General features: G+C 42.3%; 1 protein-coding gene across 1 annotated transcript; it reads left to right on the forward strand.

Moving 5' to 3' along the window:
* Positions 1–9,319: 9,319 nt before the first annotated feature.
* Positions 9,320–16,744, forward strand: gpr176 (G protein-coupled receptor 176; the record flags this gene model as incomplete). Its single annotated transcript, XM_079526332.1, has 3 exons — positions 9,320–9,542; positions 12,956–13,208; positions 15,502–16,744. 3 exons carry the CDS (start codon positions 9,320–9,322, stop codon positions 16,742–16,744), a joined length of 1,719 nt encoding a protein of 572 aa, XP_079382458.1.
* Positions 16,745–17,464: the final 720 nt, after the last annotated feature.

The following is a 17,464-nucleotide window of genomic DNA, read 5'->3' on the forward strand; positions in this document are numbered from 1 at the left end:
GATCTTGAAATAAGGGACACTCTTTACGCCTGCCACGGCCTTGCGGCACAGGCGTGTGCGGCAAGGCCGGCAATAGGTTGAAGCAATAAGTTGAAGCAATAGGTTGAAGCAATAAGTTGAAGCAATAGGTTGAAGCAATAGGTTGAAGCAATACGTTGAAGCAATAAGTTGAAGCAATAGGTTGAAGCAATAGGTTGAAGCAATAGGTTGAAGCAATAGGTTGAAGCAATAAGTTGAAGCAATAAGTTGAAGCAATACGTTGAAGTTTCCCTTCAACTTATTAGTGTGGTTGCCCTAAAGGGCAACCAGACTATTGTAATTGTAACACTTTATTTTACTGGAGTAACCTTTATTAGTGTGGTTGCCTATGGGCAACCATACTATTGTTCCCCTTACCTTTTCTTAGCAAAATTACTGGGAGGGGCCTATATCAGCGAGTGAGGCAACCACACTTTGCAATTTCCCAGAATTGCTTCTTTCTAGTTTTGAAATGCTACTAGTCCCACAGTATTGACTGTACGCACTTGAGCCATATGTCAAATCGACCGAAAAAAATCAGAATGGTGTGCTTGTATTTTGCTAAGAGAAATGTTGTATAGTTTAATTGATATTAATTTATTCGTGCATTAAATTTCCCCATTGACATGAATGGGAAAGTGCGAAAAATCACATTCAAGTATTTTTTCCTCTGAGACTGTAAGGGCTATAGTTACAAAACTTGGAGGGTAGGTTCATAATAATTACTAAAATTAATTAACTTATAATGTTATCGGTCGGCCTCATGGTGGCGCTATAACAGCCCACTTTACGTTTTGGCTTATAACTCTTGAACCGTAGGTCGTAAAATCAAAATATTTTTTTCCCTGGATTCCATGGGTCATGACGCATCTCCCCATATAAGCCACGCCTATTTGCGTCATGATAGATTTTCCGCCATTTTGAATTTTCTCCAAAACACACTTTTTGCTTTTCCTCCTACAGATTTTGTCCAAATCTCACAAAAATCTGTACACATGATCTCCAGACCTTTCCGATGAAAACTCGAACGGCGGAATTTTGATAGTGCGTATCGTTCGGCCGTAATCGTCGTCCGAAGTTAGCAGGAGGGGCCTACTTTACAAAAAACGCCAAAAGTCACGAACGGAATGTCCGATCCATCCCAAATGTGATTCACTTGTCACGGGGGGTTCAATCAACCAAAAGCCAAAAGCAATTCTATTTTCATCCATAGGGGGCGCCGCAAATGCCAAAAATGTAACCGTATGGTGCAAAAACAATGATTTTTGGGGGATAAAACCCCTCCGAATTACTTACGCATGATCGCAGGGATGACGTGACATTGTAATTGGCTGGCAATATCAGTGGGAGGGGCATATGTAAGCCACTGCGGCAACCACACTTTGCAATTTTTTAAAATTGCGACCTTTCTAGTTGTTAATGCTATCCACAACTTTTGAAGTAGAATTTTGTTTTCCAAATGAGCATAACAACATAAAGAGTTCTGATTGTGAATCCGAGTGGTTCTTTAAATGGGCACAATATTTAATTATATTGATTTATATTTATATTAGACTTTAAAACTCAACATCATTAAACAATCAACTATAATAGTCTACTGAAATAGCAGGCTAACCTATCCCCACATCAGCAGCCAAGATGTGGGCTATTGGGCAGGTATTAGAAATACTACTGACATGACATCTTGTAAAAACACGGATAAATAAGATGATAAATAATATAAGGTCCCATACCGAATCGATCTCAGGAGATGTTTGTCAAATGTCAAATGGATTTCGCCCTTACTGGATGTTTGGGTCATGAAGAACTGAAAATGAACTGAACATGAAGAACACGAAAAGATGAAATTACCTACCTAGGTTCCATCATGGAGTCAAATCTTTCCGGTGATAAAATGGCCACCAACGTAATCAAAAAAGTCAACCAAAGAACAAGATTCCTATACAGGATCTCCTCACTGGTCAACAAAAACACCTTGAAGACCCTAACAGGAGCCCTCGTACAAGGTTTCCTCGACTATGCATGCACCTCCTGGACGGTACCACAGCACCTCAAGACAAGGCCCTTAAAACAAGGCTCCAGACTTCCCAAAACAAACTGGTCAGGCTACTACTTGGCCTCACTTCCCGAACCCACCTGGCTGGAATGGCTACAGGACTCTATACTAGGAGCCCGCGGACCCCCATTAGAAAATATATGCCAGCGACCCCCATAAGAGAGGATTTTCACGCAGTGATTCTCAACCCATTTAATTTCAAGTACCAGTTTGACATGCATTAGTCTACGGACCCCCATTTAATGGCATTTCTATCTCTGGGCCCCCAATTCATATTGTAAAATCAATGTTAATTTAACTCTGGGGGTCCATTTGGTTCCATTTGTACACTCTCAGAGTTACAGACCCATAAGGGTCCATTTGGTTCCAAACTATCATTTAGCTGGGGACCCCCTGGAACTCCATCAAAGACCCCTGGGGGTCCCCGGACCCCACTTTGGGAACCACTGGTTTAGGCTACTTTAGGTACTGTGTGCCTCCTGCTAGAACAATTGTGCTGACTTTAATATTTCCTGTGTTTTGTTTTGTTCATTATTGTTAAATTCAGTGTTGACGTGTAGAGGCTATTTAGGAAAATAAGGAACAAACTGTGTTCCTTATTGGTTCAATAAGGGACGCATCATTTAATTCTCCAATAAGGGATGATTCTGTATTTTAAGGGACAGGTGGCAACCCTAATCACATGCATGGGACCTTTTGATTTGGTGTAACTCCAGGGCCCTTGGATTCCCATTGGCCCTTGGATTGATTCTGACTCTTCTGATTCTTGACTGCTTCTGTCTATCAGGTCTATGTGATGAAATAATGATTTTGCATTGTGCGCATGTATGAAAATGCGCACAATGCGGGGCGACAGAGGGCAAGCTATGCTGAATTTGCTGTTATTTAATTTACATGTTTCATTATACATTATATTATCAGATAAGTGACAAGACGTGGTAGGCAAGTCAATATAAAACATACCACAATGACATGTACTACTCTACTGTATGATGTCACAGCCCCCTTTAGGCTGTAGCTTGGTCTACCAGGGTCTGGTGCTGCTTACTCTGTCTTCACAATGCCTTCATCTGTTTGTCTGTATGTCTGTTTTTAGAGCATTCCAATCAACTCTGTTGACATGGCAATAAAGTATTGAATCATTGAATCTTAATGCACCTGAGACATATACAGTTCTCTCTACCGAAGCCTTCAGACGAGAGCTGCTCGCATCACTGCGTGGAGATATGAGAGATAGGCATAGGGCAGTGGTGGGAAGAATATAATAAAATTACGTTAATATGGTACAACTGAGAGAAATCTTTGGACAGAGAACACATCAAAAGGTAGTCATGCATCATGCATGTTGATTCATAGTCCAGACTTATCTGTATCTTCTCCCAGAGGGCAGAAGTACAAACTCGCCACCCATGTTTTAAATGGCGAGTTTGTACTTCTGCCCTCTGGGAGAAGATACAAAGAACCAAAGTGGAAGTACATCAGATTTAAAAAATCGTTTGTACCAGCATCAACTAAGATGTTGAACGAGGCTCTGAAACAACGGTAACTGTGTGAGGTTAGATTATCCTGTGTGCAATTGTGTAATGTTGTGTCTTCCTCTGTAATGTATTTTTGTTTGTCATTGATGTTTTATGTGTGGCTGTAGCTGGGGTGAAAGCCCAAGACAAATTTCCCTTGTGGACAATAAAGTTTACCTTGACCTTGACCTTGATGTCTCAAGTAATTACTATTTCTCCAAGTGAAGTTGAAAGTCACTGGTCACTGGCTGCATCAAAATAATTCTCAGCTTCATATTGGAATTTTTCAATCCACTATGATGCTGCAGTAACATCATGATGCCTATGGATGGTGATATTTTGTAATTTATAAAAATACTATAGTCTGTAAGGATAGCCTTTGTTACTGTGGACACTGGAAAGAAAGACATGGTAACAGAGTATCATAATACTGGGTTATGACCAATTTACTGTAGCATTATTTTATTACATCCTCCTGAACACTATTCTGTTTGGTTACCAGTTACTAACAAGAATACAATGCAAATGACTAGTAGTGGATAAAGTATATACTCAAGTACTATAGTATTCAAAAGTAGTTGGTAGGCCCCTTGGTTAAGTACAGTGTGGTTAAGTACAGTACTCAAGTAAACAGTTACTGTCCACCACCGCAAATGTCATAGCATAATATGGATGTCCAATTCCCAAATATGCACTTTTAAATGGGTTGTCAGAGGGTATGTTGTGATGCCCCAAACTTAGATTTGTCAAAACCTAAACATTTGAAGCAGCTTTTTCAATAAATTATATAAAAATATGTATATATGAGTTAAAAAAAAGGATAATTAAAAAAAAATGCATGCTTGGTTGTTTCCTCCTGGCCCCCTCCTCTCATGGCGCCTAGGCAACTGCCTGTTCTGCCTATAGGAAGGGCCGGCTGATGACTGAATAGACCTGTTTATAAGTTTGCACAGTGTACACTTAATGCTTTATGCTGGTTACATGCTTTAGAAAATGTGTCCGACCTAGCTGTGGCTGCAGTTCAGACAATTTATTTATTTTGACTGATTGATTGAACACTTTATAACAGTTTGCATGCAGATTGTAGGCTACACTTAATTCAATAAATGCTGCTGCGGCTGCAGCAGAAACTCAGGTTTTTTTTTGATTGATTGATTGAATACTGTATAAATAGTTTGCAGATTGTAGCTATACCACACTTAAGTTAAATAAATGCTGCCTATTTAACAGCAGTAAATGTTATTTTATTTCAGCATTCAGCTATTCATTGTTAAATCAATCAACATATGGCAACAGGCTGATAAACACTTCTCCAAACCCCCACACAGTCCACAGCGCCCTCTGGAGGCAGAAGCACTTGTACAGTTATCACCCCGTTTGGTTTAACAACGCTATAGTTGTATGTTGAACAATATTTCCTGTACACCCTAGCAATTTTCATCTGCACCTAGTCATTTCATCCTGCAGCCGGCCCTGTCTCCCTTCCTGCCCCCCAGTCATTTTCTTGACCTTTTTGTTTGTCTCTCTCATCCATTAACTGGCATTGTGGATTTGTATAGGCCAGGCCAGCCAGGCCAGCCTACTGTACCTTTGCTGGAGGCGTGAGTGAACCCAGAGCCAGCCTGTTGACAAATAAAGACTTGTAGCTCTGGCTCTGGGTTATTTGCCTAAAACTATTGCCAAATTATTGGAGTATAGGCCTACTAAGGCCCAATTACTTTAAATATATATATATATATATATTTTGCTGTGCTGTGCTGTTTTTCTGAACATTGCACCTCTCATTATTGTTTATGTTGGTGTTACTGGGACTGAAATGTATGAAATGTTGCAGTGTTTGCTTAATTCTTACATAAACATTTTACCCTTTTACCTTTGTGTTGACATTGCCATCTAGTGGATACTCCACTCAATTGCACAAATGTGTGCATTTCCTGCATAACCTTTTCCCCACACATATTTTCATAGGTACTTGAGAGATGATCATGACATGACACAACACTGACATTGTGCACCAGAGTAATAGTAGTAATAATATAACACATGACCTAACCATGACAATAATTAATTACACAGCCTCTCATCAGAGATTTAATTTCCCACCCCTTTGTTTGTGGTTTATTGGAGGCCTAAATATTGTATTAGCCTTAGCTTTTATTTTCATTCGCATTCGGCTCAAAAATGAAAATATTGTATTAAAATTGCCTTGCGTGTGGACAGTATTGGATGGTTGGTGCGACGGGCACGTACAGGTCTAGTCTATAAATACACAATTTCTCTGTACGTCTGTGTGTGTGTAGGCCTACGGTTGTAATCCACGTAACTCGGGAACCGGTGCCTGGTGTTGAGTCGGTTGGACCCACAAAGGGCCTATGCCCGGCAGCCCAGGCTCTGGACAGGGCCCCTGCACATGCTCCATATATGGAGCTGGCCTGTTCTGACATCACAGCACTCCACATTTGGGAATGCCTGACACAGAACTCCATATAGGAATAAAGGCACACAGATTCAGAGAGACAGATTCAGAAATCTGCATATACGTATGGGCATAAAAAGGACACAGACAGATGGGTGGAATGGGTACTCTGACACGGGTACAACGGGTATTGCATAGCCGGGTGGGGCATGGATCTCCAACTGCATCGTTAGCGACTCTACAGCACTACAGCATGGGAACCGGTCTAGTAAATCTAAGACCATAATTTGGTGACTACCGTTCTGATCAGCAAAAATATAGGACTAGATTTGAAATGTAGTTATATAATAAGTGTACCATTTTATGTCTTGCAAAAAGGTCTTATTTTCTGAACAAATTAACATATTCAGTCTAAAAGTCTGTGGTATTCCTTGGCTGTTGAAAGGATGAAGTTTCAGTCATGCCTTATAAGGGTATTCCTCAGTCTTGTGTCATATGTTGTTGTTTTTGAGGGGCGCAAGCCCCTCCTATACACAGGTTTAATGTTTGTCTTTAGTTCAATGTTTGTTTTGTAAACGCATTGACAATGAAGGGAAAATGTATGTCATAATGTACCTCATTAAGTCATATTGTCTCTTTATTGTTAATGGTGTTTAATGTTTGTGTTGGCACCGTTTGTTTTAGATCACCATTACATCACCTAATCAACATGAGTTAGACTTTAATATATTAGCGCCCCTCACTTCACACAGGTGTGATTCTTTTTCATAATCTTGGTATAGACTAGTAGTCTGTTGATGTTTGGCAAGGATGTAAAGTGAAGTATACACTTTCTTTTGGTGTTACTGTAATGTTGTCAACAGATTCATTTTTGAATCATCATCATGATCATCATCATCATCATTGAATTATCATCAACATAATTGAATGTGTAATTAAATGGAAGTGTAGAGTTTGTTTATTTTGCATCCTATTCCTTCAAATCTAAGATTACTTTCTGCCTAAATCATTGATGGACTTTATTCTTCTCGTGACTGTATCATGGGTTGTATCAGTTTTGAATATTCAATAAGTAGTCAATTAAAATATACTATTAGCAAAGAAAAGAAGTAAAACCCCAGGGTAAACTGTTGTGCCTTTCCTTGTCCTTAATTCATTGGTTATGGTGTGGTAGTCTCAAAGTAGCCAATAAGGAAAAGGAATGGAGGAAGACACAAAAAGGGAAAAGATACTGAAGGCCATTAACTTTCCTAATATTTCTGACTTCATCCAATTTAATGCAAGTGAATGCAAAGTTGTATTTCTACTCATTCTGATTAATAAGTGCAAAGGTACATATGTTGAGCAATTATGAAAATTGCTCAACATATGCAAGTTAGCATCCAGCAGTTTCTACATGCTGGGGACCCATACTCAACATTTCTAACATAAAACGTTGGTGTACTCAACATGCCTGGGTTCACATTCTGGCAAGTGGACTATAAGAAGAAGCAGCAGCCAGGAAAATACATAGGGCCTACTTTATTTTAACATAGACATTTTAGGTTAATACTTTGCTGCTGTGCTGCATGGAAGCAACATTTCATTGCTGTGTTGGTGCAAACCTTGTCCAAAACCGTTCCTTTTTATTATTATTTAAACAAACATTTAAAATAGTGAAAATAGCTGATCTGCTATTTTCATTTCGACACTTGTATGATGAAGTATAGGCCTAGGGCATTCGTTTTTACAAAAATATATATAAAAGGTTGACTGCCCAACAGCAACGATTTGTATTATGTACACAGTATGTAAAAAAAACTTCAATGTATTGTAAGCTATAGGTAAGCTAAATCATTTATCACATGGGGGAAACGTGCTGAAATGATGTGTGTTTACACCGGATTCGAATGAAAATAATTAGCTACTTAATGTTTTAACCATAATGTCTAGACTGCATGGTCTTCCACTGCAGTTTATAAGCACAGGAGTTGCATCTGTCAGTAACTATAACTGACTGACTGACTGACTGACTGACTGACTGATCAGTCAATTTCTGTTGATAGCATACAGGCCTATAGCTATACATCCAATTTCAATTCAATTCAATTCAAAGGGCTTTATTGGCATGAGAAAACATACGTTTACATTGCCAAAGCAGTAAGCACAATACAACAATACAGCAATACAATCAAAACAAAAAATATGTACATTTGAACGTCAGAATCTTCAATAGATCAATTTCTATATTGTACCAAGATCACTGGATGCAGGTATAGTGCAGGAATATACACAATGATTAGTCTTTAGGGTGGTTGTGTACATCCACTATACTTCACAGTAACAACTTCACAGTAGCTAAACTTAAATTGTTGCACTGCCATGTTTGGGTATTTTCAAGAGAGAATTCAACTAACCCAAGAGGAATGTCTCAAAGGTCTGCGAGAAATAACACACTTGTCTTCAGTTACAAGTTTTGCCTCTAAAATTACAAAGATTTACCTACATGGTGGAATTGACACTTGGGTGATTGCTCTTTGTTTGGTAGGCTAGGCTATTATTACATTTTAAATGAATTGTGGCACTAGCCAGTGTCATTCAAGATTCTGAATTATTGATTGTTAATAAGAGGAGGAGCCGTCTCTCCAGTCTCGCACGTCGCACCTCATCATGCATTGAAATACCGGTATTCAACAAACACCAGCGAGTCCACCAATAAAATGGACAGCTCGGTTGGCAGCAGCGGTTTGTAAACTCGTCTGGACACAGGACACACCGATTTATTCGACGTTGAGCGACAATAGGCTATAATCCGTTATTCCGTTTACTGCGAGACTCGCGGACAGCATCACCGGTCCTCAACATCGTCCACGGTCAACCGATCGCATGCACTCACTCTACTCGTATCGTAGCCTATATCAGACAGTCTGCAATACACCCGCTGCGCACGGATGCTGCCCTGACCTGAGACTGAGCATAATAAAACATCTGGAAAAGAAAATCCGCAGATGGAAATACTAATTATTCTAGGCACTAAGCTTAAACTGTGGTATTTTTAGTTTCTCTTTTTTAACCTGTTTTAATGTACCGGTATATGTTATATTATTTTTGGAGTATGGAGTATTCGTTTCTTCATTCGTTTCTCAGATAGACCACCTGACACACGTATACATTTGTTGACATGAGTTATGTTTTTGGGAGGAAAGGAAAAGGCACCAGCATCACCTCCTTGGGCAGCGCGCTTCCGAGCGCAGTTGGGGGATGTGTTCACGCCATGCCATGTTTCTAAAACATAGGCTGGCTAATACACATCTAACAGTCTTGTGAACGAACATGGATATTGGGAGCTGGCCTCCGACTCCGACGGTCGGAGATGGTGCAGCGAATTTCACTCCGGCCAACCTCCTCAACTCTTCCAGCCCAACGCAGTGGGACAGCGGTCCATCTAACGTGCAGGTGACTCGATTGGATCACCAACAGCGACTCATCGAACACCAAGCCTACAGGGACTTCACCACCACCATACAAGTTTTCATCCTCATAGGATCGCTCATTGGTGAGAGTAGTACACATACACTACACATACACTACACATGCACTCACCTCACATCACATCCAGGCGGCCAGGCCCAGCCCCACATGTCCCCGGGGGTCTCATTTCACTTGATTGATGGTGCACCCTGCACCCAATTTTGGGCATAATGCATTTACTGTTTTGAGTTCTCCCCAAAAATACAGTAGAATCTTGTGAGAATATGTAGTATGCCTACGTGGCACTCACTTGGCAGACCATGGCACCACAGGATATTCAGTTGCCTGATTCCTCTTCGGGGCAATTTCTGGTGAAAAATTCATTGTTAACTCACTTAAGACCGAATCAATTATTTATTTGACATAGATAGGCCTATATATTCACAGTTTGGCTTGGCCATGATGGCCTGTCATGAACAGAAATGCACTTTTAATAAATAAACCAGGCCTATATGACAGAAATAAATAACTTGGTGAGAAAACAACAAAAAGAAGAAAGGTTATAAGAACCTTACCTTCAAGTAAACATTACACTAATGAAATTACTGAAGTAGCCCCTTTCTGGGTCTCCCAGTCCCAGACAGGTGCATTTACTGCCCCAAAGTGCCCACTTTCCTGTAGTTTACATAATCTGCTCCCATCACCAATCTCAACAAATGAAAATCGGTTGTTGTTAATGATATTTTATTATGGCCAGTGTCAGCTGTATATGAGTCTATGAAATTGTGTAGACCAAGGAATAAAGAGTGATCTTAAGGGGTGGCCTTAAAAGAGCACCTCACCCATTTTCAATCTCCATATATAATTGGTCCTCACAAATGCTAAGCAGGCTACCATTTGTGTCTCTATATTATTATTATTATTATTATTATTATTATTATTATTATTATTATTATTATTATTATTATTATTATTATTATTATTATTACCAGTAAGACGCCCTGAGGCCGTGCACGCATCCGCCATGGGTGAAGGCAGACTGCTGGGCGAGCTCTTTGGCAGGGGGGGTCAGATCAACATGGAATGAATTCTGTACTGGCCAAAGTGGCCATATATGGAGCGAGTCTTGAGTGTACAGGGTTTGATGAGGTCAGATCAACATATGGAATGTCAGAACAGGTCAACTCCAGGAGATCTAAGGGTGGCTTGAGTGTACAGGGTTTGATGAGGGCCCAGCCCAGGTAGGACCGGGCCTTAATTTTCGGGCCTGTTGATAACACTAGTTTTCGCTGGCTGCCGGGTGTGGCTACACTAATAACTTTTGGGCGGGCCCGTCTAGAGTTCGAATGGACAGGTAGTTGCTGGCCGGCTCCATATACTGTATGCAGATCTAGGTGATGATTCAGTCTTCTCTATATGGCTATCCAGGGTTTGACGAGGTCAGTGTCGTGATCTTCATATATGTAGGCCTATATTAAAGCAAGAACAAAAGCATGGCCATACATCACATACATAAAAGTAGTTCATGAAACATACTTAAACTAAGAACGTAACAGTGGAATATCTATAATGAAACTATACATATAAACTATACTATACTATACTATACTATACTATACTATACTATACTATACTATACTATACTATACTATAAAGTGCTATGACTACATAAAATGCAATTCTAGTGCTGTCTACGTAACATGCATTATTTAAACAATTGGAGGCTTAATTTATTTTTAAAGCTTCCAGTAAGGTAGATAACACTCGTTGCTGGTGCCATTTGTGATATGACAAGTTTATAATTATTTTGATGTTTGAAAGACTTACTTCTTTAGATTTGGTGGGTGTTATCGCGTATAGCTATTGCTGGACTGACATTTTTCAGGTGATAAAAGGTGCCATGGTGCTCCTCAACTCCCAGGTTAGAATTTGAAACATAAAGGTGGTTTTGTATTGAGTTGTGCTTGAAATGTACTGTAATTCTCCAATCTGTTAATAAATTCTTCAATCAATCAATCAATACAAGTGACAAAAGACAGCACGGATGCTGCTTTATCAGCCAGGACTATATTGGATTGAATACATTTAGGAACACGTACAATACCCAAGGTTAGTCCACAATTGTGTATGCTCCAATCCAAAGTTTGGGTCCAGAAATTATGTTTTTATGTGCGTACGTGCGTGCGTGCGTGCGTGCGTGCGTGTGTGTGCGCGCGTGTGTGTGTGTGTGTATGTGTGTGTGTGTGTGTGTCAGGCTGTCTGTAGCTAATCTTGTAAATAACTTGTGGTGCAATCCTGCCAGTAGGCCAAGGAAGTCAATTCGTGTAGCTATATTTTCCAAATTGGCCTTATGGTGATGCTATACCAACCGTATCATAGACTCAAAATCTTGTTTTTCCCTGAATTACTTGGTTCATGATGTTGTCCAGTCCTCATATAGGTCATGCTGCCTATTGGCCTATTTTTTCATGACTTTACAGTATAATGCAAAAGCTGTTTGATAGCCTGTTTGATTGCTGTGTGGCCTCACATGCTGTGTCTGATTGAGAGGCCTGCATGGTGAATGCTCTATTCAACTGTACAATGCTGCACAATGGTTTGAATCAATGTGATGTGTGTCTGTATGGAAGGTTGTTGATGGAAGTGGTAGTTGAAAAATAGTAATAGAGGGTATGCGTATGCATAAAGTGAGTGGCAAATCGAGTGGCAAAGTGAGTGGCAATTAAGTGAGTTTAACATAGTTTAATGTCGTCTAATGCAATCAGATAGGACGTTTCTGTTTGGATTTATGGGCTGTCAAGGCCAGAAAATAGTTTCTTGCCATTCAATTAGGCGTTCCCGCATAACTTATGATGCTGATGTCACACGCATACCCTTTATTATGCATGGTACTTATGCATATGCATGGTAAATTAAATAAATCCTGATTATTTAATCGTTTTCACCAGCCAAAAAAATAAAAATGTAAAAATCCATCATTGAGTTCAATATAAATCAAAGGTTTCTAGTACCTCTAGTCAAATCAAATAGGATGTAAAATCCTTTTTCATTTAATTTGTGTACTCATCTCATTCAGTAGTCATTCAGTTGTGAAAACACTAACAAACACTTGGAAAAGAGTATAGGCTATTTATTGATTGATTGAATACTTTATTAACAGGCTTTGGGCCCAGCCCCTAGGGCCTAGGCTTGTTTCCATTGTGGTCCTCTGTATAACATCGGAATCGGTCAGAATCGGTATCGGCAGATATAACCAAGTACAGTATAGGGATTAAGTGATTTTGATACACAGTCTACCATTCTGTACTCATACTGTAGCTGTTCATTTGATTATTGATTATACAGATTATTTCTTTGTAAAGTTGCACCTGACCTGACAAACCGTTAGAAAGTTGCCATATTTCCTACATGCTTCACAGTTTTTCCTTTGGCAAAAAATGTATCCAATAAATAAATAGACAATTTTGTAAAACACCCGGTGTCTCTCGCTCCCTATAGGCAATGCTACAGTGCTGTGGTGCACCTGTTGTACCAATGTGTTTAAAACGGTGACCAGCCGCTTCATCAAGAACCTGGCATGCTCTGGACTCTGCGCCAGCCTGGCATGCGTGCCCTTCGACGTGGCATTGGGTGCCAGTCCACGCTGCTGCTGGTGGCTGCACACGCTGTTCCTCTGCAAGGCCATCAAGTTCCTCCACAAGCTCTTCTGCTCCGTCACCGTGCTCAGCTTCGCCGCTATCGCGCTCGACAGGTCAGTTCATCTTCTTTAACACAATCAGCGCCGGGATTTCTTTCAAAATAGCAACTCGGGGTGCCGTGCAGATATGGCTTTTACTCTGAAAGCCCCCCCCCTTCCGTTCCGTACAATGGTAGGGTTTGGTTTGGAGCCAGAAATTTAAAATGGTGAAGCAGGCTGCTAGTGGGGAACTCGACGGTTTTCTCTGCCCCATTAGCAGTGATGGAAGAAGTATACTCACATTTTTGTGTCAATACGCTTTTGTAGAAATAGTCTGTTACAAGTACAAGTTCGGTATTAAAAATGTTCTTGCATAAAAGTACAAAAGTATTCAAGTATAAGGCAGCCTAAAACGGCCACGTAGTCGGACTAACGGGATGTCAGACTAATGCACAGCCCCCAATGAATCAAAATATTGCCTGACCAAGTCTGCAGGAGCAATTCATTTAGTCAAACCTCAGACTCAGAAGTACAAAAGAAAAGAAAATCGATGCTACACAGTAGGACCAGCAACAAACAAGAGCTCTTCGAACCTGTTTTTGTACAAAAAGCAGCCAACGTATTTTTTGCTTCATTCATCTACCTCCTGTGGAGGTAAGATTGGAGGAGATCGATGGAGCACATGCTGGGAGGATATGTTCCAAGACTTGAGTGTTCAGAGCTATAGCCAGAAGCACACAGACCCATCTGGGACGCACGCACGCACGCACGCACGCACGCACGCACGCACGCACGCACGCACGCACGCAGGCGCACACAACACACACACACACACACACACACACACACACACACACACACACACACACACACACACACACACACACACACACACACACACACACACACACACACACACACACACACACACACACACACAATTATAAGTTCTGGGTTCCTAGAACTAAATTTACCAAGGCACTCTTGTAGAAAAGTGGCTAATGCATTGCAAGACTAAAAACTGCAACTACGTGTTGCGGAACAACTGCCTTCATCAGGGTGATGTATACTCTCTGAGGATGTTGTACTACCTTCTGAGCAGGACCCAGGCTCTGAGAACCGTATCTGAAAGCGAGCCAAAGCATATGGAAAGGGATATTTTAATGTCTACTCAGACTGTTGCACCCAGGACAAAGTTGTATTTAGATATTTGAATGATATTCATTTGATCAGACACGCCCTTCCTATGTAACTTCAAACTCCATTTTAACCTTGATAGATTCATCGAAAACACCTGTCCTTGATTCTAATACCGGTATGTAGTTGTTTTTTTCCTTTAATGTCAGAACATTGTTCTTTTGAAAGAAGTGATTGCAGAATGCCATGACTAAACACAATATTATTATATTCAACAAATCCTTCTAATAAACAATTTATAGACGCCTTATCAGACGACATGATAAGAAACGGCATGCGCGCGCATAAAGGCAGCAGAAGAACACCACCTCTCATAAGATGCAATGGAAAAGTTCTAACTGCACTCACGTGTAAAAAATGCCCCATCAAACTTTCAGATGCTGTTTTTCTCCCAGTGTGGAGGAAGAATGATTAGGATTTTTATTGTGATCTCTCGCCCTTGAAATATATAATCCTTGGTTTCTGTTGTGTTTGAACAATAATAGCAATTCAAAACAGTTGTCCTCAAAACCACACCTCCAGTCGCTGTCATAAGAACGGGAGGTGCGCTCATGAACACGGCAGCAGAGCCTATTTGTGCACGGCTGCACGCGCACCTGCAGTCCATCAAGTATAATTGATGCTTTGTCCCGCGATGGTGTCGCGCATGCAGACCTCTACGCTCACAACAGTCGCATCTGCGATGCGATGTGAGCTTGTATATCAGCTGTTCTCTGTGCGCAATACTGTTGGGCTTTGAAGTATAAATGTCTCCTAGGGTGCATCTCACTAGCCAACTCACAAGAGGAGGTTGAATGGACTGAAACCAGCGCTCCCCAAAACAACAGGTTTGGAGATCTGTTGGGAATTGATTACATGAAACAGTCACCCGTGCGCCCAGTCCCAATGTTTGTAAACAAATAATTGGTCTATATGACCAGGTCACAATGTAGAATTGAACAATTTCACTTCAGTCCATAGGGGGTGCCACAATCATATTATAATTCCCCCGCAGCTTCCTCGTGTCCTGATGGCTGGCACCTCACGACTGACACAGCCCTGGGTACGCAACCCAGACTAGTGGAGATCTGTGCTCAGAGGAGCGCACCTTTCTAGTTAGCGTATGTCCATGGCTCTACTGGTCACACTGATATAATGCTTTGTTTTTTTCCCCCCCGTCGCTTGTATCTAGATACTACTCTGTGCTGTACCCGCTAGAGAGGAAGATCTCGGACGCAAGATCCCGAGACCTGGTCATCTACATTTGGGTCCATGCAGTGGTGGTCAGTGTACCCGTGTTCGCCGTGACCAATGTCACCGACGTGTACGTCACCTCGTCCTGCTCGGACGACCACGCCCAGTCCCTCGGCCACCTGGTGTACGTGCTGGTCTACAACGTCACAACGGTGATCCTTCCTCTCGCCCTGGTCTTCGTCTTCATGGTGCTGATTCGCAGAGCGCTCAGTGCCAGCCAGAAGAAGAAGGTCATCATTGCCGCGCTGAGGACGCCACAGAGCAGCATCTCCATCCCCTACGTATCGCAGCGGGAGGCCGAGCTTCACGCCACATTGCTGGCCATGGTGCTGGCCTTCTCCGCCTGCAGTGCCCCCTACGGGGCCCTGGTGGTCTACCGCACTGTCCTGGTGGAGGGCGAGGAGCTGCCTCTGTCCCTGTACCTCACAGCTGTCTGGCTGCCCAAGATGTCGTTGCTCACCAACCCGCTACTGTTTCTGACCGTCAACCGCTCTGCACGCCGCAGCCTAATGGACCTGCTGGCCAGGGTCCACAGACGCTACAGCCGCCGCAACGTGGTCAACACGGGGCGCTTGGCGTCCCTGTCGGGGGAGGGCGGGGTGGCGGGGTCAGGCGGCCTGGAGATGGCGGGCCGATCTGGAAGTCAGCTCCTGGAAATGTTCAACATTGGCCAGCAGCAGATCTTCAGGCCCTCTGAAGAGGAGGAGGAGGCGGAGAACGGGGTCCCATCTCTGCGTTCAGGAGCATGCGCTCAATCCATGGAGGACAACCAGGGCGAGTCCCGACTCGGCAGTCTCCGAGCCGAGGGGATCCAGAAGAAGGACCCTGAGCAGGGGGCGGGGGTAATGACCAAGGACATGCTGGTGATGACCAAGGAGGTCGTTCCCCCTCTGCCCACGGCGCCCAGGATCTCTCCGGCCCACGCCTGTGCTTATACCTCCTCGTCACAAGTTGCCCCAGCTACGCCGACGGATGCTGAGGACGCCACACAGTTCGGGTTCGGTCCGTTTGAGCTGCCGCCTCAGTGGCTCCCTGAGACCAGGAACAGTAAGAAGAGGCTACTGCCGCCACTGGGGAACACCCCAGAGGAACTGATCCAGACAAAGCAGACCCGGCCTCGGCCGGAGCGCCGCATCAGCAGGAACAACAAGGTCAGCACCATCCCCACTGTGGACCTCTGAAAACAGAACCCCTGAGCCCTCATCTGGAACACTGGGCACAGTGCCACACCAGTCATTGGTGTTTAGCAAGAGGCTCGGGCTCTGTTATTGTGTGACTTTACGGTGTTTTTATTTTCTAAACAAAACACTGGTACAGACAAATCCTAAGGGTCCATGTACCGTCAGGGTTAAATTAACACTAATGGTCAATGTTTATACTCTCAGAATTAAAGTACCAATTAGTAAGGTCCAGGTTTACACACGTAAGAGTTCAAATAAATCTCAGAATTTTGCTGTTTATTAATTTTGTATACAGTTTTCTGCCCTACCGCAAACATTTGCTTGAAAGTAGTTTCTTGATAGAGTGGACATCAAATTATATTAGTTTCTCTGTGGGGGGAATTGTATTCAGTTCCCTGAGAGACACGTCTTGTGACCTTCAAAGCAAAACAGGCTGTGGCAGTACACATTTTGAGACAGAGGCATGAAAGCTTCTCCACCACAAATGTACAGTAAATACACAAGGTATACCTTTTACAAACGTTAATACTTGTGCTATTTGATTAGCGAGCTAACATCACTTATTCACTTTAACCACTTAAACGTTATATACTTCAGTTGACAGGGGTGCCCCAGGGGTATATACTCGGGGCCCTCTTTTCCCCCCTCTACACTACAGTATACTGTATCACTTCACCAAAAATAGACGATCTACAAGATCACACCGCGTTGCAACTCGCA

The sequence above is a fragment of the Electrona antarctica genome (assembly GCF_951216825.1).
Source record: "Electrona antarctica genome assembly, chromosome: 17".
Taxonomy (NCBI): domain Eukaryota; kingdom Metazoa; phylum Chordata; class Actinopteri; order Myctophiformes; family Myctophidae; genus Electrona; species Electrona antarctica.